This window comes from Aquarana catesbeiana, linkage group LG02 (assembly GCF_042186555.1).
Source record: "Aquarana catesbeiana isolate 2022-GZ linkage group LG02, ASM4218655v1, whole genome shotgun sequence".
Taxonomy (NCBI): domain Eukaryota; kingdom Metazoa; phylum Chordata; class Amphibia; order Anura; family Ranidae; genus Aquarana; species Aquarana catesbeiana.
This window is the reverse complement of record NC_133325.1, coordinates 302,575,798-302,594,346: the sequence shown is the minus strand read 5'-3', so window position 1 is coordinate 302,594,346 and position 18,549 is coordinate 302,575,798. Positions and strand designations below refer to the sequence as shown.

The following is an 18,549-nucleotide window of genomic DNA, read 5'->3' as shown; positions in this document are numbered from 1 at the left end:
CGAGAAAGGAAACGCGATGAAACCTAAAATCAACATTTGTACACTCTTTTCACAAAGTGAACTCTGGAAGTACGATCAATTCACAAATTTTAACTCCCATCATTGTAAACACTGCACAGTGCTGTGAATTGCATTGTGATAAGTTCATTTTAAAGTGGTTGTAAGTGTAAAAGGTTTTTTTACCTTAATGCATTCTCTGCATTAGGGTAAAGAACCTTTTAATGGTGGCACATCCCCCCCCAAATACTCACCTAAACCTGATCTGGATCGCACTGTGCAAGTCTGCAGCTGCTCTTCTCCCCTCCCCCGCCTCACAGGCTTGGCTGAGAGCAGTGGAAGCCATTGTCTCCTGCCGCTGTCATTCAAAATCTGTGAGCAGAGAGTGGGTGGAGGGGCTGAGCCAGACTGTATATCTGAATAGACACAAACAGCCTGGATCCGGAGCAAGCCTGTACGAGCGCCCCCATAGGAAGGGAATTCCCATGGGGGTTTTGGCGGGGGGGGAGCCGCAAGGACCAGCGGGGAACCCAAAAAGAGGCGGATTGGGGCTGCTCTGTGCAAAACCATTGTACAGAGCAGGTAAGTATGACATGTTTATTTTTTTCAATTATTAAAAACCAAAGCTTTACATGATCACTTTAAAGTGAACGTGAGGCCATAACATGCATATTCAAGTTTTTACATATTCATAATAAGCAATAAGTGTTTATAAACAAGCCATCACTGACCTCTGTAGCTACAGGCACTGTGGAACTCACTTTCTTGGAGCACCTCAGCTCACTCTGCCCTTTCCTTCCTGCAATTACTGCACAGTGTTCCAGCTATCTCATCTCCAATGTAAGCATATGGCATAAGCTCTGGGAGATGGAAGCATAGGGAGATATACCCACCCAGAGAGTTGTCTTAACTATATAATAAAGTCTTGTTTTTTTGTTATACTTACCTGCTCTGTGCAGTGGCTTTGCACAGAGCAGGTCAGATTCTCCTTTTCTCCGGTCCCTCTTTGGTACTCCTGACCCTCCCTCCTGCCGAGTGCCCACACAGCAAGCAGCTTGCTATGGGGGCACCCAAGCCAACACGGGATACAGCTCCCTGTGTATATTCAGACACGGAGCAACGGCCCAGCCCCGCCCCCTCTCCTCATTGGCTCACTGACTGACAGCAGTGGGATACAATGGTGTTTCGCTGTTGTCTCATCCAATGAGGGAGAGTCCCAGGCAGCCGAGTTTCTCATGCAACAACGCTGGATCGAGATGGGGCTCAGGTAAGCATTAGGGGGGGGCTGCTGCACACAGAAGGTTTTTTATCTTAATGCATAGAATGAATAATATTAAACCTTCTGCCTTTAAAACCACTTTTAAAGTGACTGCTTCTTTTGTTAACTTTGAGGGTGAATTACTCTACGGTGCCTGCAGCTACAAAGGTTACTAAAGTCTTGCTTTAAAGACCATTTAATACTTGTTAAAGAGGAACTGCAGTCTGCTCACATAATTTGTAATAAAAACATCTTTGCCATTCTAAAGCTTCCCTCCAACCACTTTACATATTATTTTATATATACTGTGAGTCTGTACTTGCCAAATATGCTGCAGAAATCTCCCTCCACTGAGTCTGGCTGCAACCATGTTCATTTTCTGGATTTACACAGTCACACAAAGGCACACCTCCAGCTCTGCAGCTCCCATTGGCCCTCTTATGACTTATCCCCCCTGCCTTCCTGGCAAACTCTCATGAGAATGAGAGTTGTGCATGAGGTCATAACCCTAGGCCAGGGATATGCAATTAGCAGACCTCCAGCTGTTCCAGAACTACAACTACCATGGGGCATAGCATGACTCTGACAGCCACAAGCATGACACCCAGAGGCAGAGGCATGATGGGACTTGCAGTTTTGCAACAGCTAGAGGTCCGCTAATTGCATATCCCTGAAATAAGCTTTTTACCAGACAAGAAACAGGAAGTGGGCTGTATAAGGTATTTACTGGCAGAAAAAAAAAATGTTTTACTATTCAAAGTTAAAAACAACAAGGGCAGAAGATTTAATAGATAGAATGTTAAAATAATGACTGAAGGTCCTCTTTAAGAATATATATATATATATATATATTTATATATTAAATTAACTTGACTGTCAAGTTAGGAATCAAACAAAAAATTAAAACTTTATAAGTAGTAGGTTATAGAATAGTTTATGGTTTGAAGAGTTTTAACAAGGTGATGTGCGATTACAGTAGCCACAGTTCACCCAAAACGCAGTAATTTCTTTTTGTATGGACCTAACAGTAAGAAATAAGTAAGAATAGCAAAAGAATTTCAACGTGCAAGAGGCAAAAACAAATTCAGCATTACCTGAATGACAAAGTCTCGACCTCTAAAGTCAGCTATCGTCCTTGGCAGCCTTGTTCTGCCCCACACAAAGCGAAGAAACAGGGAGCGCTCTGTGTTAGAAAAGGACTCCATTACATCCCAAAACCACTGAATGAGAGAGGCAGTGGGCTCAATACCCTTGTATGTGGCTACCGATTTCAGAAGGTGAAGAGGAATATCCGGACTGCCACACACCTAAAGAAACAAAGGAAAGATTTCAATGAATTTTTATTCTATATTTTTCTTCTTCAGACTACAAACTACAGCAACACACAGAAATGTTTAGGAGGGGGCATGCAAAGAACCAAAAACTGTCAAGCACAAGATTTTTATGATATTACACAAGATTACTTGCCCATAAAAGTTCAGGTTACAAATGTATCAAATGCATTTTGCAGCCTGACAACTAACTTTCTTTCCACCAGTTCCCAATTGATAACTTCAGCACGTAAAATAGGATTTTTTAAAACAGCTTACCTGTAAAATCCTTTTCTTTCGAAGGACATCACGGGACACAGAGCCACAGTAATTACTGATGGGTTATATAGGTATCACTGGTGATTGGACACTGGCACACCCTATCAGGAAGTTCAACCCCCTATATAATCCCTCCCCCTTGCAGGGATACCTCAGTTTTGTAGCCAAGCAATATAGTGTATTAGAAGAGGGGTGGGACCTCTGTGTCCCGTGATGTTCTTCTAAAGAAAAGGATTTTACAGGTAAGCTGTTTTAAAAAATCCTATTTTCTTTCTCGAACATCACGGGACACAGAGCCACAGTAATTACTGATGGGATGTCCCAGAGCAATGCTACCTGAGGGGGGGGGAACCACGACCAAGTAGGGTGCAATCAGACCTGAGGACCCTGTACCGCTGCCTGCAGCACACTACGCCCAAAGGCGATATCCTCATGCCTTCTCACATCCACCTGATAGAATCTGGTGAATGTATGAACTGAAGACCAGGTTGCGGCCTTGCAGATTTGAGCCATAGAGGCCCGGTGATGCACTGCCCAAGAAGCACCAATAGCCCTTGTGGAATGTGCCCTGATCTGAAACGGAGGAATCTTCTGTTTCAAACCGTAAGCTTGAATGATCAACTGTCGAATCCATTTAGAAATGGTAGCTTTTGACGCTGCCTGTCCTCTATTGGGACCCTCTGGCAGCACAAACAAAACATCCGTCTTGCGGATCTGAGTAGTTGCCCCTAGAGAGGCCTTAACTGCTCTTACTACATCCAACGAATGTAGAGATCTCTCTTCCGGAGAACAGGGATCTGGAAAAAAGGAAGGTAGAACAATGTCTTGGTTTAAATGAAAACCAGAAACCACCTTCGGTAAAAAACTAGGATGAGGGCGTAGTACCACTCTATCCTTGTGTATAATCAAATAAGGCTCCTTACAGGAAAGAGCTGCTAATTCTGATACTCTTCTAGCAGAAGAGATGGCCACCAGAAAAATTAATTTCCTTGTCAACAAGACCAAAGGAATCTGACTTATTGGTTCAAAAGGCTGTTTCTGTAACACAGCTAGGACCAAATTCAAGTCCCAGGGGTTTAGGGGCGCTTTAACTGGAGGATTAAGACGCATCACCCCCTGCATAAAGTTTCGGACCAAAGAATGCGAAGCAAGTGGCCGCTGAAATAATACTGATAAAGCAGAAACCTGGCCCTTGATGGTACTCAAGGCCAGCTTCATCTCTAATCCCATCTGTAGAAAATCAAGGATTCTACCTATGACATATTTCCTGGGATGCCAACCTCTGGATTCACACCAGGTTATATAAGCCTTCCAGACTCTATGATAAATCATCCTGGAAGCTGGCTTCCTTGCATTAATCAAGGTAGATATGACAGGACCTGAGAGCCCACGACTCTTCAGAACGTGGGTCTCAATAGCCAAACCGTCAAATTTAGCGTTTGTAAGGCAGGATGGAACACTGGACCCTGAGATAACAGGTCTGGGCGTGCCGGTAGGGTCCACGGGGAACCCACCGTCATCCTTACTACTTCTGCATACCAAGTCCTTCTGGGCCAAGCGGGGGCCACCAGAAGTACCGACTTCCTTTCCTGCCTGATCCTGCGAAGGAGTCGTGGTAGTAGCAGAATAGGCGGGAATGCGTAAATCAGTGAGAACCGATGCCACGGAATCACCAACGCATCCGTCCCGCATGCAAGAGGATCTTTTGTCCTTGCCACAAATCTGTCTATCTTTTTGTTGAATCGGGATGCAAAGAGATCTACATCTGGAACCCCCCATCTTTGGCATATGGCCCAAAAGACGTCGGGATGCAGAGACCATTCCCCTGGAAGTAACTGCTGGCGACTTAGATAGTCCGCCTGCCAATTCTCTATTCCCGGGATGAAAACTGCCGATATGCATGCCACATGCATCTCTGCCCAGACTAAGATCTGGTTCACCTCTTTTTGAGCAGCTCGGCTCCGGGTGCCTCCCTGATGATTGACATAAGCCACTGCTGTGGCATTGTCGGACTGGATCCTGACCGGAGAACCCTGTAGCCTGATAGTCCAGGCTTTTAGAGCTAGATGTATTGCCCGGATCTCCAGAATGTTGATGGGTAAGGTCCTCTCTGTCTTGGACCATACCCCTTGGACCGCAGCCTGTTCCAGAACTGCTCCCCAACCTGACAGACTGGCATCTGTTGTTACCACCGTCCAGGTAACCGGTAGAAAAGGATTTCCCCTTCTGCAGGTTTTCGGGTATGAGCCACCAATTGAGGCTCTGACGCACCGCATGCGACAGGTGCATCAGAAAGTCTAATGCCTGAACCTTCTTGTTCCAGCATTCTTGAGTGAAACTGAGCATAGGGAACTGCTTCGAATGAAGACACCATCTTCCCTAGTAGCCTCATACAAAGGCGGACTGAGGGACCCTTCTTGGTCCTTACTGTCAGAATCAGCTCTCTCAAAGCAGTGATCTTTGCCTGGGGTAGAAATATTTTCTCCTGGCTTGTATCTATAATCAGACCTAAATACTCCAGTCTTCTTACTGGTTTTAGGAAAGACTTTTCTAAGTTGAGGATCCAACCCAGGTGTTCTAGATACCTGACCGTGGTCCTCAAGTTTCCATTCAAAGAGGCTACCGACCGGTCTATCAAGAGCAGGTCGTCTAGGTATGCTATGACAGCTATACCCTGAGCCCTTAATCTGGCCAGAGGAGGAGCCAAGATCTTTGTGAACACTCGAGGTGCAGTGGCTATCCCAAAAGGCAGAGCCACAAACTGGAAATGGCGCCCTCCTACCTCGAAGAGCAGAAACTTCTGATGAGCAGGAAAAATGGGCACATGCAGATATGCATCTCTGATGTCTATTGATGCCAGAAATTCTCCTCCCTGCAGGGTGGGAACTACTGTTCGAATTGATTCCATGCGGAAGGATTGAATCCTTAGGAATCGGTTCAGATCCCTTAAGTCCAAAATGGGCCTGACATCCCCATTTGGCTTTTGGACCGTAAAAAGGCTGGAATAGAAGCCCAATCCCTGGTCCTTTGCGGGAACTATCATAATGACCTCCTGCGACAAAAGTCGCTCTAACGCTAGAAGGAGCGACTGCTTCTTCTCTGGGTCTCTGGGAACATTTGATCTGAGGAACCGAGGAGAAGGGAATTCCTGAAACTCCAGCTTGTACCCTAAGGTTACCGTGGAGACTACCCATCTGTCCTGGAAGTCCTCGTGCCAGAGCTCTGAGAACTGTCGCAGTCTTCCCCCCACTCGAGTGAGCGGGGGCGCCCACTCATGCAGAGGTCTTAGTGTTTTGCCTAGTAGGCTTCTTTCCCCAGGACTTCTTTTGTCCCTGGGGTTGACTCTTGTCTCTGGACCCCGATGGAGGCGGCCGTCGAGACTGCCTGGAGGCTGAAGCCCCCGGCGCTGGGGAAAGAGTCCGTTTGAAAGAGGGACGCTTACTCTTCTTCTTGACAGGTAAGAGAGTGCTTTTCCCACAAGAGATTCTCTTGATATAGTTATCCAAGTCCTCTCCAAACAACCTTGCACCACGAAATGGAAACCCAGCCAGTAGCTTCTTACATGGTGCTTCGGCTGACCAATTTTTCAACCATAGGATTCTACGTATATGCACCAACCCCAGTGAAAGACGGGAGGTTTGCACGATAGAATCTCTAATGGTCATCAACCACAAAGCATAAGGCCGCTGGAAGGTTAGCAAACCCCTGGGCCTGCTGTTCAGGTAATACTTTGATGACCTGCTTAACATGGTCTCTTAAGTATTGACAGACTCCAATCGCTGCTACTGCAGGTTGGGCCACTGATCCTGCTAAGGAGAAAACATCCTTCAATAGGGATTCCATCCTTTTATCTACAGGATCCCTGAGCATCTGAGCATTGTCTACAGGACAAGTCAGGCTATTATTTACGGAGGAAATGGCGGCATCAATAGCCGGTATTCCCCACATTTTAATAAACTTTTCTTCCATCGGATAAAGTGTTGAAAACTTTCTCGGCGGAAAAAAACGTTTGTCTGGGTGATCCCACTCAGAATAAATAAGCTTTTCAAGTAAAGTATGAACAGGAAAAGCATGTGCTGCTTGGAAAGGTTTCAGTGACCCCAAAGCAGAAGAGGATTCTTTAGCAGTTTCAGGTATGGGCAACTTAAATGTGGAGCGGACCAATCCAGTGAGGATCTGCACTAAGACTTTCTCCTCTTGGGAAGTCGCAGAGGGTCCCTCTCCACCTGAATCCTCCGAAGAGGAATCATCCATCCCATCCCGATCCTCTGAAAGGGATTCATCTCCTTTATCCCAGAGCTCCTCTGTCTGAGGGTCTTGGGGAACAGAGGAAAGCCTAGTGCGTTTTCTTCCACTGAGTGAAGACGTAATCACGGCCATTAATCTTTCCTCTAGACCATTAATGGTTGAGGAAAAAACCTCTTGTGTAAAATATACAGGGGCTGAAGTGCCAGAAGCAGGTGTAGCCCCTGACCCCGATGGCTCTCCCTGGCTAGCCGTCCCTGGCCCATCTTTAGGGGGGGAGGATGCTGCCGACAGGGGGCCCTCAGAACCTGAACGAGATCCCCTAGTGTCTCTGGTTCCTGGGGTGCTTGAACCTCTTCTACCCATAGTGCAAAGCAACAAGGTGTGAGGTATACAAATGAACACTGCCCGCTGAGCGATGTAGTCTGGCTAAAAGCCTTGCTACCCAATGCTCAGTCTGGTGTTACTTCAGTAAATGCTGCCTAGGAGAATGCCTGTGTCCCACCTTACATGCGACCGTCAGCTCTGTGTCTCTCAGAAGGCTGAGTGCACCTGTACAGAGTGCCTTTAATAGCCTGCAGCTGGCCTGAGTGGGAGTCTAAACACTCTGTGCTGACGTCCCGCCCCCTCCTCTACCGCCCCCCCCCCCTCGAGTTTTGAAAAAACCGAGCACTTCCCGCACTGCTGACTCTCCTGTCATGCTTCTGGAGAAAAGGCTGGGGATGGGGGGGGGGGGGAGAGGGAGGGAGGCTGGTAACAATCTGCCTGAACGGCTATCTTCAGAGATGGTGGCCATTAGGCCGCAGAGCCCGGGTGGTATAACCACTTTCTAGACCCCTGTGGCCCCTCTCTAGCCTAGGGGGAACATTCAAACATGAGAAATCCCCCTTTCCACCTTACCTGCTTGCAGCCTGCTTTGAGATGCTGGGACATAATCAGCACTGAACACCTGAGACAGTCAGTCAGCATGTGTAGGTTTGTGCTCTTGGCAGCCCCCGGTGGTCACAATAGGCATAGCATGCATTTACCCTAAAGGAGAAAAGCCACTAGAACTCAAAAATTCTGTGGAATCTCCTCTTACCTTATCCAGCCGCAGGGTGCTGTTTACACAGACCCAATCTTCACCTCTCACGGTGGGCTCCGTTTGAAAAAACCGTCAGAGACTGGGGCCCCCATCAGTAGGGGGATCCAACAGTTCTGGGACCGTAAAGCACCTCGCCAGAAATTAGGAAGTTTAAAGCCATTTTCTGATCTGCGGGGTCCAGCTCTCTAAAAAGAGAAGCATTACGAGTAAAACCTCGTTTCTTCAGCCCGGGTACCATTCAATTCGGCCATGAAAAGACACTTTGAATGGATCCGGTTCGCCTGGCTTGCCCCAGTATAGGATCTTAGGATATTCCCTTTGGAGCTCAGCACAGGACATCTTTACACGTCCATCACCTAAGACACTGGCGTAAAAACTGAGGTATCCCTGCAAGGGGGAGGGATTATATAGGGGGTTGAACTTCCTGATAGGGTGTGCCAGTGTCCAATCACCAGTGATACCTATATAACCCATCAGTAATTACTGTGGCTCTGTGTCCCGTGATGTTCGAGAAAGAAAGGTAATTTGATTAGAAAAGGGTTGTAGATATTTGGTGACTCATTCATGTTACAATACTATCAAGGTCCTATGTAAGCATATTCTCACATTCATATTCTATTTATACAGTCTGACAGCTGTCAGTTAAGGCGCTGTCCACTGCTACAGTAAGCTTTACCCACTTTAGCCAAAACCTCAGTCACTGAAAGTGGGTAAAACTAGATATGGCATTCATACCACTGACAGAGCCTAATTTAACCGAACAATTCACAAATATGTCCACTTACCAGTTTCAGCGCTTAGAGACTTTAACTTAACTGATCTGTAAGTCTTGTGCATTTAAAAGGGTATTAAACAACTTGGTTATTCAAAATATCCCCATAATCTTTATCAGAAAGACAGACCCTTTATTCTATCCACTATGTGGACAACAAAGTTGCTACAGAAGTTTGGTCAGCTGCCATCGTCATTTATGTCTGATGCTGAAGGCATAAAGCTGAAGTCTAGTAAACACTTTTTTGGACAAACGGCACCAATCTAAGGCCTGATTCAACACCTATGCATTTTTAGTGCTTTTTGCATTTTGCAGATTTGCACTACAGTCCATTTACCATAGTTTCCTATGGAACACGTTCTGTAGTGCAAATCTGCAAAATGCACTAAAAATGCATAGGTGTGAATCAGGCCTAACATTGTACCTCTGATGAAGCTTATCCCATGCTCTGCTGATTAGTGTAATAATCTTGGGCTCAGTGATGCCAAATGCACGCTACAACTGTGATCCTCCAGCCCTGCAGCGATCAGAGGCTCCAAAGAATCATGCCCCCCCCCCCCCCCACTAAAGCCCCCTGTCCTGTCCCGTCGACCATTCACAAAGCTCCTAGTATTATGTTCTCAGAACACAACGCATTCTGCAAATGGAGGAACGGTAGATGAATGACAGGACCGCTCTTCATTTCACTCATTCTGTAGAAAGAATACTGTGAAAGGCAAAAAGTATATGAAAGGGAGGAAGAGAGGCGCACCCTCTCATCCCTGAAAAATCACAGCTGTGGGGAGTATCTGTTATCACTGAGGGTGAAGATTGTTACACTAACCAGCAGAAAATGGGATACGCTTCATTAGAGGTACATTATCAAACCGGTGATGTATGTCCAAAAAACACTACTAGACTAAGTGTGAACATGTCCTATTTATCATGCAGAAACAACTATGTGGAATACATTAACACCTTTTTATATGGTTTATGCTAAACAACCAGAAACACTCTAGCTTTGGCTTGGGATAGGCAAACAAAGTGTTGTTTTCAAATTACTAACTTAATAAGTACCACAGCTATGATACAACCGTGGAGAGAAATGTGCATACCATAGTTTCAAGTTCATAACCCGTAAAGAGAGAGAGAAGCGGCACAGGAACAACACGTGCCATCCCTTCACGGACTGCTGCAACCTGTTCATCAAACTCATGCAACCTGAAATAGAAAAATGTGTAATATTATGTTTAAACAAGCTCATTTTAAAGCAAAATACAAATGTATTTCCAGTAAATGAAATATCTAAGCAATGACATGGGCTGAGCAAACTAGGTAAGGCTAAATATATTTTCTTTTTATAGGGTTATCAATGTGACAAAGGAAAAAAGGGAAAAGTGCACCAACCCATAGCAACCAACTAGAATACAGGTTTATTGTATTCAGACGCATTCTGAATGCAGTAACCAACATAATCCATTTTGTATACTGCTTTATTAAATAAAACAAAGGTGCTGATGCAGTATGGCCCACATTATGCTGTACAGATGCACAATTTCTATAACTTTTTGGTTCTGTTCTTATCAACACTATAATGAAAATGCCTTGAGGCAATACACAAAGCAGCAATCTCTCTATGCGTCTACTGCGATTATGTACTTTTGTCTCCATCCAGTGACAGTGCTAATACAATGCATCTGCTCTCAAGCGCTACCCAGGACCAATGCATAGTCTCTTTTATCCCAATGTCACTTGTCAACATCAGTTTGTGTAGCAGTCTGATAAAAAGCAAGAGATGGTAAAAGATGCAGACAGCATTGGCAGCAAATGAAGAGAAACTCACTGCAAATTGTAAGAACACTACAAGGAAAGGATTAACAGAGTTTGCCCTTAAAACATTTAGTAAAAAGGGCTATCTGAAAGGCCTTTGATTTACACAAGGCCAGGGCGCCGCTGCTCTTTTTCTAGTCAATATGCCTAATGTGGAAAAATGCCTACTAGGATGCTGATGGCACTCTTACAAGTTAAAAGAAAATTATCTAACCACCATGCATCATAAACAGAGCACCCCGATGTGAACACACTAAAAGATTTCAGCTTATAAAAAAAGGAAATAGTCCAGTTAAACAAGACTAATGAAGAAGCAGAAAGTCGGGCAGCTTCTGGAATAAAGAGCTTGAAAATGAGATCAGAGAATCGAAAGTTCTTCCTGGGTAATGAAGACATTGGCTTGAGACGTGTTCAGGACCAGTCCCAGATATAGCAAGAGAAAAGTTCCAGAGATCATTTCTGATGCTTCAGTATCCACCTAAACCCTAACGCAATTAGAGATGCATTTTGTTTGACAGAGCCCTCACTGACTGTTCCCTACACAGGAGATCTTGTCATACATATTGATTTTTTTTTTTTCTGTTCAGGCTGAATGGAAAAAAATCCTCAATGCATGCTAACACAGTGCGGATGTAACCAGTGGCTGCATCTGACTGACTGAAGGCACGGTTTGGCCCACAATTTCCTGTCTGGCTCCGATTTTTTCAATGGAGGGATGTCTGACAGGAAAGGATTGCCAGGACAAATCAATCAAACCACTGAGCAAATTTCGTAACCAGGCCAGAACCAGAACAAAAATCACTTAGTATATGACAACAGGGATGCCACAAGAAGACAGGAGGATTCAGGAACAGTCAGCTCCATAGGCTTCTAAAGCTCCATATACATGTACAGTTTTTTTTCGTTCTGCCAACAGGTTGAACAGAAATAAAAATGGATAGATCCTCATATCAACACAAACGATGCATGCCATTGTATTCTGACACCTGTAATAAAGTATATATATATATATATATATATATATATATACACATACACACACATTATAATGTATATATATATATATACACACACACATCATAATATATATATATATATATATATATATATACATACACACACACACATTATTATATATATATATATATATATATATATATATATATATATATATATATATATATATATATACACACACACACAAAGGGACACATTCTCCAATGCAATAATCGTATATTGTATCACTTGCTCTCAAGGCATAAAGGTTGCAAATAGCTACTGTACAGTTGCGAGCATCTCATGCTCTTCCTCAGGTTTCGTGCATGAAGCCTGAGGAAGAGCATGAAATGCTTGCAACTGTACAGTAGCTATTTGTAACCTTTTATGCCTTGAGAGCAAGTAATACAATATACGATTATTGCATTGGAGAATGTGTCCCTTTGTTTTTTCCTACTGAATATTTGTGGAAGTTTGGGAGGCCACCCTGACATTGATCTCCACATGAATCATAGAAACAGTAGAAGTAACCCACCGGAAGATTTATATATATATATATTTATTAATATTACATATATATCATTTTACACAGTATCTCACATCAATCCACCTCTCACATTTTGTAAATATTTTAGTATATCTTTTCAACACTGAAGAAATTACACTTTGCTACAATGTAAAGTACGGCTCCTGGCGTTCAGAATTTTTAGAGGGGAAGATCATTCGCCAGACCAAGAACTATCTTTTAAAGCTTGGTCCCTGTGCTAGGAGTTTTCTCCCAGTACAGAAACATTGGCTGTCCAGCACCAGATATGTGCAGTTAAAGCCCACCCTTTTAGCGTTGCACATACAGTATCTCACAAAAGTGAGTACACCCCTCACATTTTTGTAAAGCATTTTATTATATCTTTTCATGTGACAACACTGAAGAAATGACACTTTGCTACAATGTAAAGTATTGAGTGTACAGCTTGTATAACAGTGTGAATTTGCTGTCGCCTCAAAATAATAGGATTTTTACAGCTTACCTGCAAAATCCTTTTCTTTTAAAGTACATCACGGGACACAAAGCCATAGTAATTACTATGTGGGTTATAGTACACCTTCAGGTGATGGACACTGGCACACCCTAAACAGGAAGTTGCCTACCTATATAACCCCTCCCTGTGTGACTTTTGTTGCCAGCGGTTTAGACATTAATTGCTGTGTGTTGAGTTATTTTGAGGGGACAGCAAATTTACACTGTTATACAAGCTGTACACTCAGCACAATTTCTTCAGTGTTGTCGCATGAATAGATCTAATAAAATATTCACAAAAACATGTGAGATATAGATATAGATAGATAGATCTCCCTTTATCTCAATCAGAAGTGACATATTAAAAGATCAATTTACAGTATATACTTGAGTATAAGCTGAGTTTTTCAGCACATTTTTTTGTGCTGAAAGTGCCCCCCTTGGCTTATACTCGAGTCAAGCACTTTTCTGCAGCAGAGAATGACATAGGGCCACTTGGTGCTAGGAACCCCAAATTTGGTGTGCAACCCCAGTGGGTTCGGAAAATGTCATTCTCTGCTGCAGAAAAGTGCTTGACATTTTCCGGACTGACTTTGGGACCCCGTATCTAAGGGCCACTTGGTGCTAGAAACCCCAGCTGGATATGTTGTAGTGCTAGTTCCACTGGGTTTGCACGCCAAACTTGGGGTTCCTAGCACCAAGTGGCCCCGAGATACGGGGCCCCAAATTGGGTCAACTATGTCCATCTGCAGCAATGTCATTTCGGGACCCGTTGGGTCCAGAGACCCCAAATTTTGGATGCAGCTAGGGGGCATCTAGGAACCCTTAACGCTTGAGTTTGAAGTTCAGGGGGGACCTATGGTTGCAAATGGGCACAGTGAGGCTGCAAATGGGCATTGTTGACCCTCTTTTCCATTTACAGTAGCTGCACATTTCTCACTCTAGGCTTATACTCGAGTCAATAAGTTTTCACAGTATTTTGAGGTAAAATTAGGTGCCTCGGCTTATATTGGGGTCGGCTTGTACTCGAGTTTATACGGTAAATTTCAGAGACCTCAAGCACAACTTAGTGACAAGTTAAAAGATTAATTTCATTTCAGAGATAATAAGTTGAAATTAAATGAAAGCACTTTTTTTTTTTTTTAATCAACGATGGAAAGAATGAGGAGAACACTTTCAGTTTAAGAAGACAATGATGTGCTTCACAATAGTCCCATTTGCTCCCAAGCCCTTCAGCTCAGAGCTATGGCTTCCATGTTTTGCACCTAGGAGAACTGTAAAAAAAAATCAAAACATTTGCATGCAAAATAGATAAATGGTTCTGTAATTGCAGTTCAGTAGATCACCGGAGCATGAAATAATTATGAAGACTTTTCACTACCTATTGTGCTAAAATAAAAAATAAAACCATTAAACCTTTTTGAGGGAACTGATATGTGATTATGGTCTTAAGAAGGTAAAGCTGTTGCTGAAAAGAGTGCAGATAAAAGTCTAGTTTCATTAAGGCAAAGAACCTTTGTGTACAATAATTTTGTACAGCCACAAGAGCTTATCATCTTCTTTGGAACTCCTACATGTTCTATTCCTTGCAAGTACAACATAGACTGCATTCTTATGCAGGATAAAGGAGCCATTTTCTGCTTGGTTACCTAAATGTGTATTCTGGTATAAATATATATTGTTGAACTTTTCTTGGAGACTGCACTAAATTTTGGACTCCCCAATCTCTGCTCTTTGGTGTTCATATTATACAATAGACATCTTCATATTGGCAGAATGTGAGAGGCAGTGTACAGTTTAAAGCAGTTTTAAAGTTTAAACTTTGTACTATTTCCCATCATATAACTCAACTGTCTATCATTTACCATTGTCTGTTACATTCAACACACAGGAAAGTCCTTGTGAATATTGTAAGATACCTACCTGTAGCCGATTGCAAGCCTCACATATTCTGCTCGATTGTCAAGTGTAATATGTGTGTGCTTGGAGCTCAGTTGGATATCTTGACCACTTGCACTTGGCACTGTAAAGGGGAGGATCATTGCCTCGAACTCCTCGGAGGTGGCCTCATTGTCCCTTATGTACATAAGTCCAGGGATAAAGTCTTTATCCACCTTAAAATATGGGAACATCATTTACAAAAACATGTATTTACAAACTCAGGGATTAAACAAAGTTCACTGGTATTGCTGCTAACCTTTAATGGCATTCAGATATTGTAAACGGTATCTAACAGAGCGTCATTATGATCCTGCTTACGGTACTCAAGTAAAAGACTGTTTAATTAAATTATGAATGAACTGTGTTTTTTGTTTTTTTGCAGTTCTCTACTTTGCTTTTGAATGTTTAACCTTTAGCATTATGTATGTACCATACAACTGAAGGGCCAATGAAAAGATCCCATCAGCCAAATATTCCTGAAGAGTGGCCAGAAAGACTTCAAAGTGGTTGTAAACCACCAAAACAAAAACTGCAATACTCACCTTAGATCGAAGCCCCTGCAGCGGTTCTGAGCAGAGCAGTGTGCTGGGGACTCCCAGAGTTATTTCCGGGTATTGCAGGCCCTGGCACTGCGATTGGCTGGAGCCACGATGACGTCACTCCCGTGCATGCGCATAGGAGCTGCCGGTAACGACACATCAGCTGAAGCAACGGCACAAACGTTCCGTTGCTTCAGTGAGCATGTGCCGATGACGTCTGCACATGCTGATACAGGGGATATCTCCTAAACCACGCAGGTTTAGGAGATATCCACAGCAGCTACAGGTAAGCCTTATTATAGGCTTACCTGTAGTGAAAAGAGGTCTGTAAGGGTTTACAACCACTTTAAAACATGGGTAGATGCCTCAATGAGAATGATAAAACTAAGCTAGGAGTCCATCCACAAATTTGTTGCTTACTATCAACCTCTTCTGCAGCTTTTATATGAGAACAAGGAAGTATTAAAAAAATCTACAGCTATGTCACTGATGGGGAAGGAGGGATGGAGACCCAGTCTACCCAAAATGAGAAAAGGTTTTGGCAGGAGTTAAAATTTCACCACAGAAACAAACATCAAATTCATCTTGTTGAGGTCGAATTTCATTCAGTGGTTTGTGCATTAGTGTTGAATTCTTACATAGACAAGAGTGCTTTTTTGTGAATTAGGGAAAGCCTTCATGGTCCAGTTGGCTGTTGGATCAGGTCATAGATTGCCACCTATGCACCTATCAGCATTCCAAGGCAAAATTTTACTGGATAAATAAGAGCTCATCTTCTAGTAATGATGTATAGAATTTTCTAGTAGAAGTTAGCCACATTCAATTGAACTTGTTCTGTAATGTTGAAGAAGTTGTGTAGCTTATTGAGCCACTTCTTCAGTTCCTAGAGTGTCAGGAAGAAACCCCAGCATTTATATTCACACCACAGGACACCTTAATCCAACCACCATGGAATTTGTAAATGTCAATTGTCCAGGATGAGAAACTGTGTGGAGTTGTAGTGCCAACCTGTCCTAGCTGTATGACCCAAGTTTGTCAGAAAGCCTACATAGGAACGAACTTTTACGCAGGCTTCCTGACACACATTCCGACCCCCTATCCTGCTCTTGGATAAGCTTCAAAGTAACAAATCCAGTTGAATAGTGACTACTATTAGATATACCATGACCTGGACCTGGATAAATGTGAACCCTCACAGACATGTATAGAATTACCTCACTGAGGTCTGCAATTGTCAGATTCATGCCTGCTAGCTGCTTCCACACTGGTTCAGCCAGATTAAGACTTAGCGGACTCCCTGTTCGAATGGCAATTCCTAGAAGCACACCTAGAATGTAAATGACACATAATTTAATATTGGATGAGCCACTCAAGTTTAAGCAGTTCAAGATATTTTCCCATGACAAAACATTGTAAGCAGTTAGTCATCTGAAACTGGTAGTGTACAAAGTTTGATACTCACAAGTGTATCCTCAAACATAAACTAATACTAAAAAGGGAGGAGGGAAAGGAAGGAAGGAGGGAGGAGGAAAAGGAAAGGTAGACTGAACAGTGACAACAATTCTGCTTTAGATCATTCTCTCGCTTATGTCCTACAGAGTAGCAGACCTGAAAAGGTCTGAGCTTTACAAGGTTCCCTCTGTTAACACAGATTATCCCTCTGGGAAGAATTATACTAAACGGAAATCAACTGATGTAACACTGTAAGGACATTTTCTCCTATCAGTAATAAAAACACACACACAAAATAATTGGGCCTGACTAAAATCATAAAAGGCTTTAAAATGTAAAGATTTTGACTTTGGTTTGTTTGCCTCCTCCAACTTGTTTTATGCTACCTTGAACACAGTAAAGGAAAAAGTTTATCCATTGCTAACGAAACAAAGTCTGACAACACCATACATGAAAATCAAAGTTTACTAGGATTTGGGATATTCGTTAACTAGGAGCATTAAAATAGCCCAGTTTCTGTCAATTCCCCATGCCCTCAATCACCCAACCCATCACGAACATGCATGTAAAACTGTATAATGTTAATGCAAATCATAAAATTGATCAATGTCCAACCAAAACGTGATCAGAAAAACTAGACTGAATGGTTTCTTTACACTGCACTGATGATGGCAAACAAGCCTGAAAAAGCTGTATGCAGCTGGAATTATGTGGTTCTTTATTAGAATTTATCTTTGCTGTAAACTAGTGCTTCTGCACTAAAGACCCAGAGGCACAAATGCATGATTTGCATGTTTCTACCAACTACAGTATTTTGGTTCACTTCCATCACAAATCCAAAAAAATAATAGGATTTTTGTTTATATCATAAAAGTCCATGCCCTTTGCAAGGACACTGTCACTTTGTCCTGAACAGACAAATAAGCCATATCTCATCTGACTTCCATCACAAAGTCAAAAAAGTAGGATTCTTGTATTTGCTGTTGAATCCTTATCTTGGAATACACTGGTAGACACAAGAAGTCCTAAACCTTGGACCTACAGAAGGAATGGACCCCAGAAGAAAAAAACAAAAAAAAACACACACTGTATGCCAACCCAGGGTAAAACCCTCCTAGTACTGGCATTCTTCAGTTTTTTGCTAGTGTCAGAATTCTGTTTCTTGGAGTGTCACACACCAAAAACCTGCAGGCTTTTTTTCACCAGTCCACTTTATGGAAGCATCTCCCCAGTGCTGCTCCCGCTACAAGTGCCACATGAATCTTCAATCCCAGACCTGTTCCTATTGCCCGACTGCAGTAATGCTTGGCAAACCTCATCTGCACAATCCTTAAGTCTTAAATGTTCTTGGACAGCTGCCCAGATTTCACGAATACTTGAGGCCTAGCCACATATGCACTTCACCTTTGGGATTAATAACGTATTCTGATGACTGCTTTTGTCAGATATTAGACAGAGGACTGTCCAGTTATGCTGGGTGTCCACTGGGTGTCCGCTAACAGGTCAGGGTCTGCTTGCAGCATGCCCCTTCATAGTGCAGGTGCACATAGTAGGTTACCCATTAGTGCAGGCGTCTATCACCTCCTCAGAGTGCTCTCTGGACCCGCTTCCCTCTCTGGGAGGTTTTACTACAGCCATGCAGGACTGTCGCAGACTGCTCAGCTTATCCTGGACCCTGATCGCAGAGGCCACAAAAGTGCTACTGCACCTTGCCCTGAAAATACAGTGGCTTATCTGCCTGCAGACTTGGTTGCTTTCAAGCCTGCAGTTGTGAAAACCTTGTCTGATACTGAATCACTCAAGTTGCTGACTGAGCAGCTTTCCCCTAAGGAGTCACAGTCATCTGCTA

General features: G+C 43.2%; 1 protein-coding gene across 7 annotated transcripts in view; it reads right to left on the bottom strand.

The window, feature by feature from the left end:
• The window catches only part of HERC2 (HECT and RLD domain containing E3 ubiquitin protein ligase 2), a 287,985-nt gene that overhangs the window by 879 nt on the left and 268,557 nt on the right, over positions 1-18,549 (bottom strand). For all 7 annotated transcript variants that reach the window (XM_073614619.1, XM_073614626.1, XM_073614620.1 and 4 more), the window contains 4 exons: positions 16,463-16,575; positions 14,692-14,882; positions 10,040-10,145; positions 2,350-2,562 (listed from right to left, as the gene is read on the bottom strand). In XM_073614619.1, the coding sequence (XP_073470720.1) occupies positions 2,350-2,562; positions 10,040-10,145; positions 14,692-14,882; positions 16,463-16,575 (623 nt within the window). The remainder of the gene's footprint in view (positions 1-2,349; positions 2,563-10,039; positions 10,146-14,691; positions 14,883-16,462; positions 16,576-18,549) is intronic.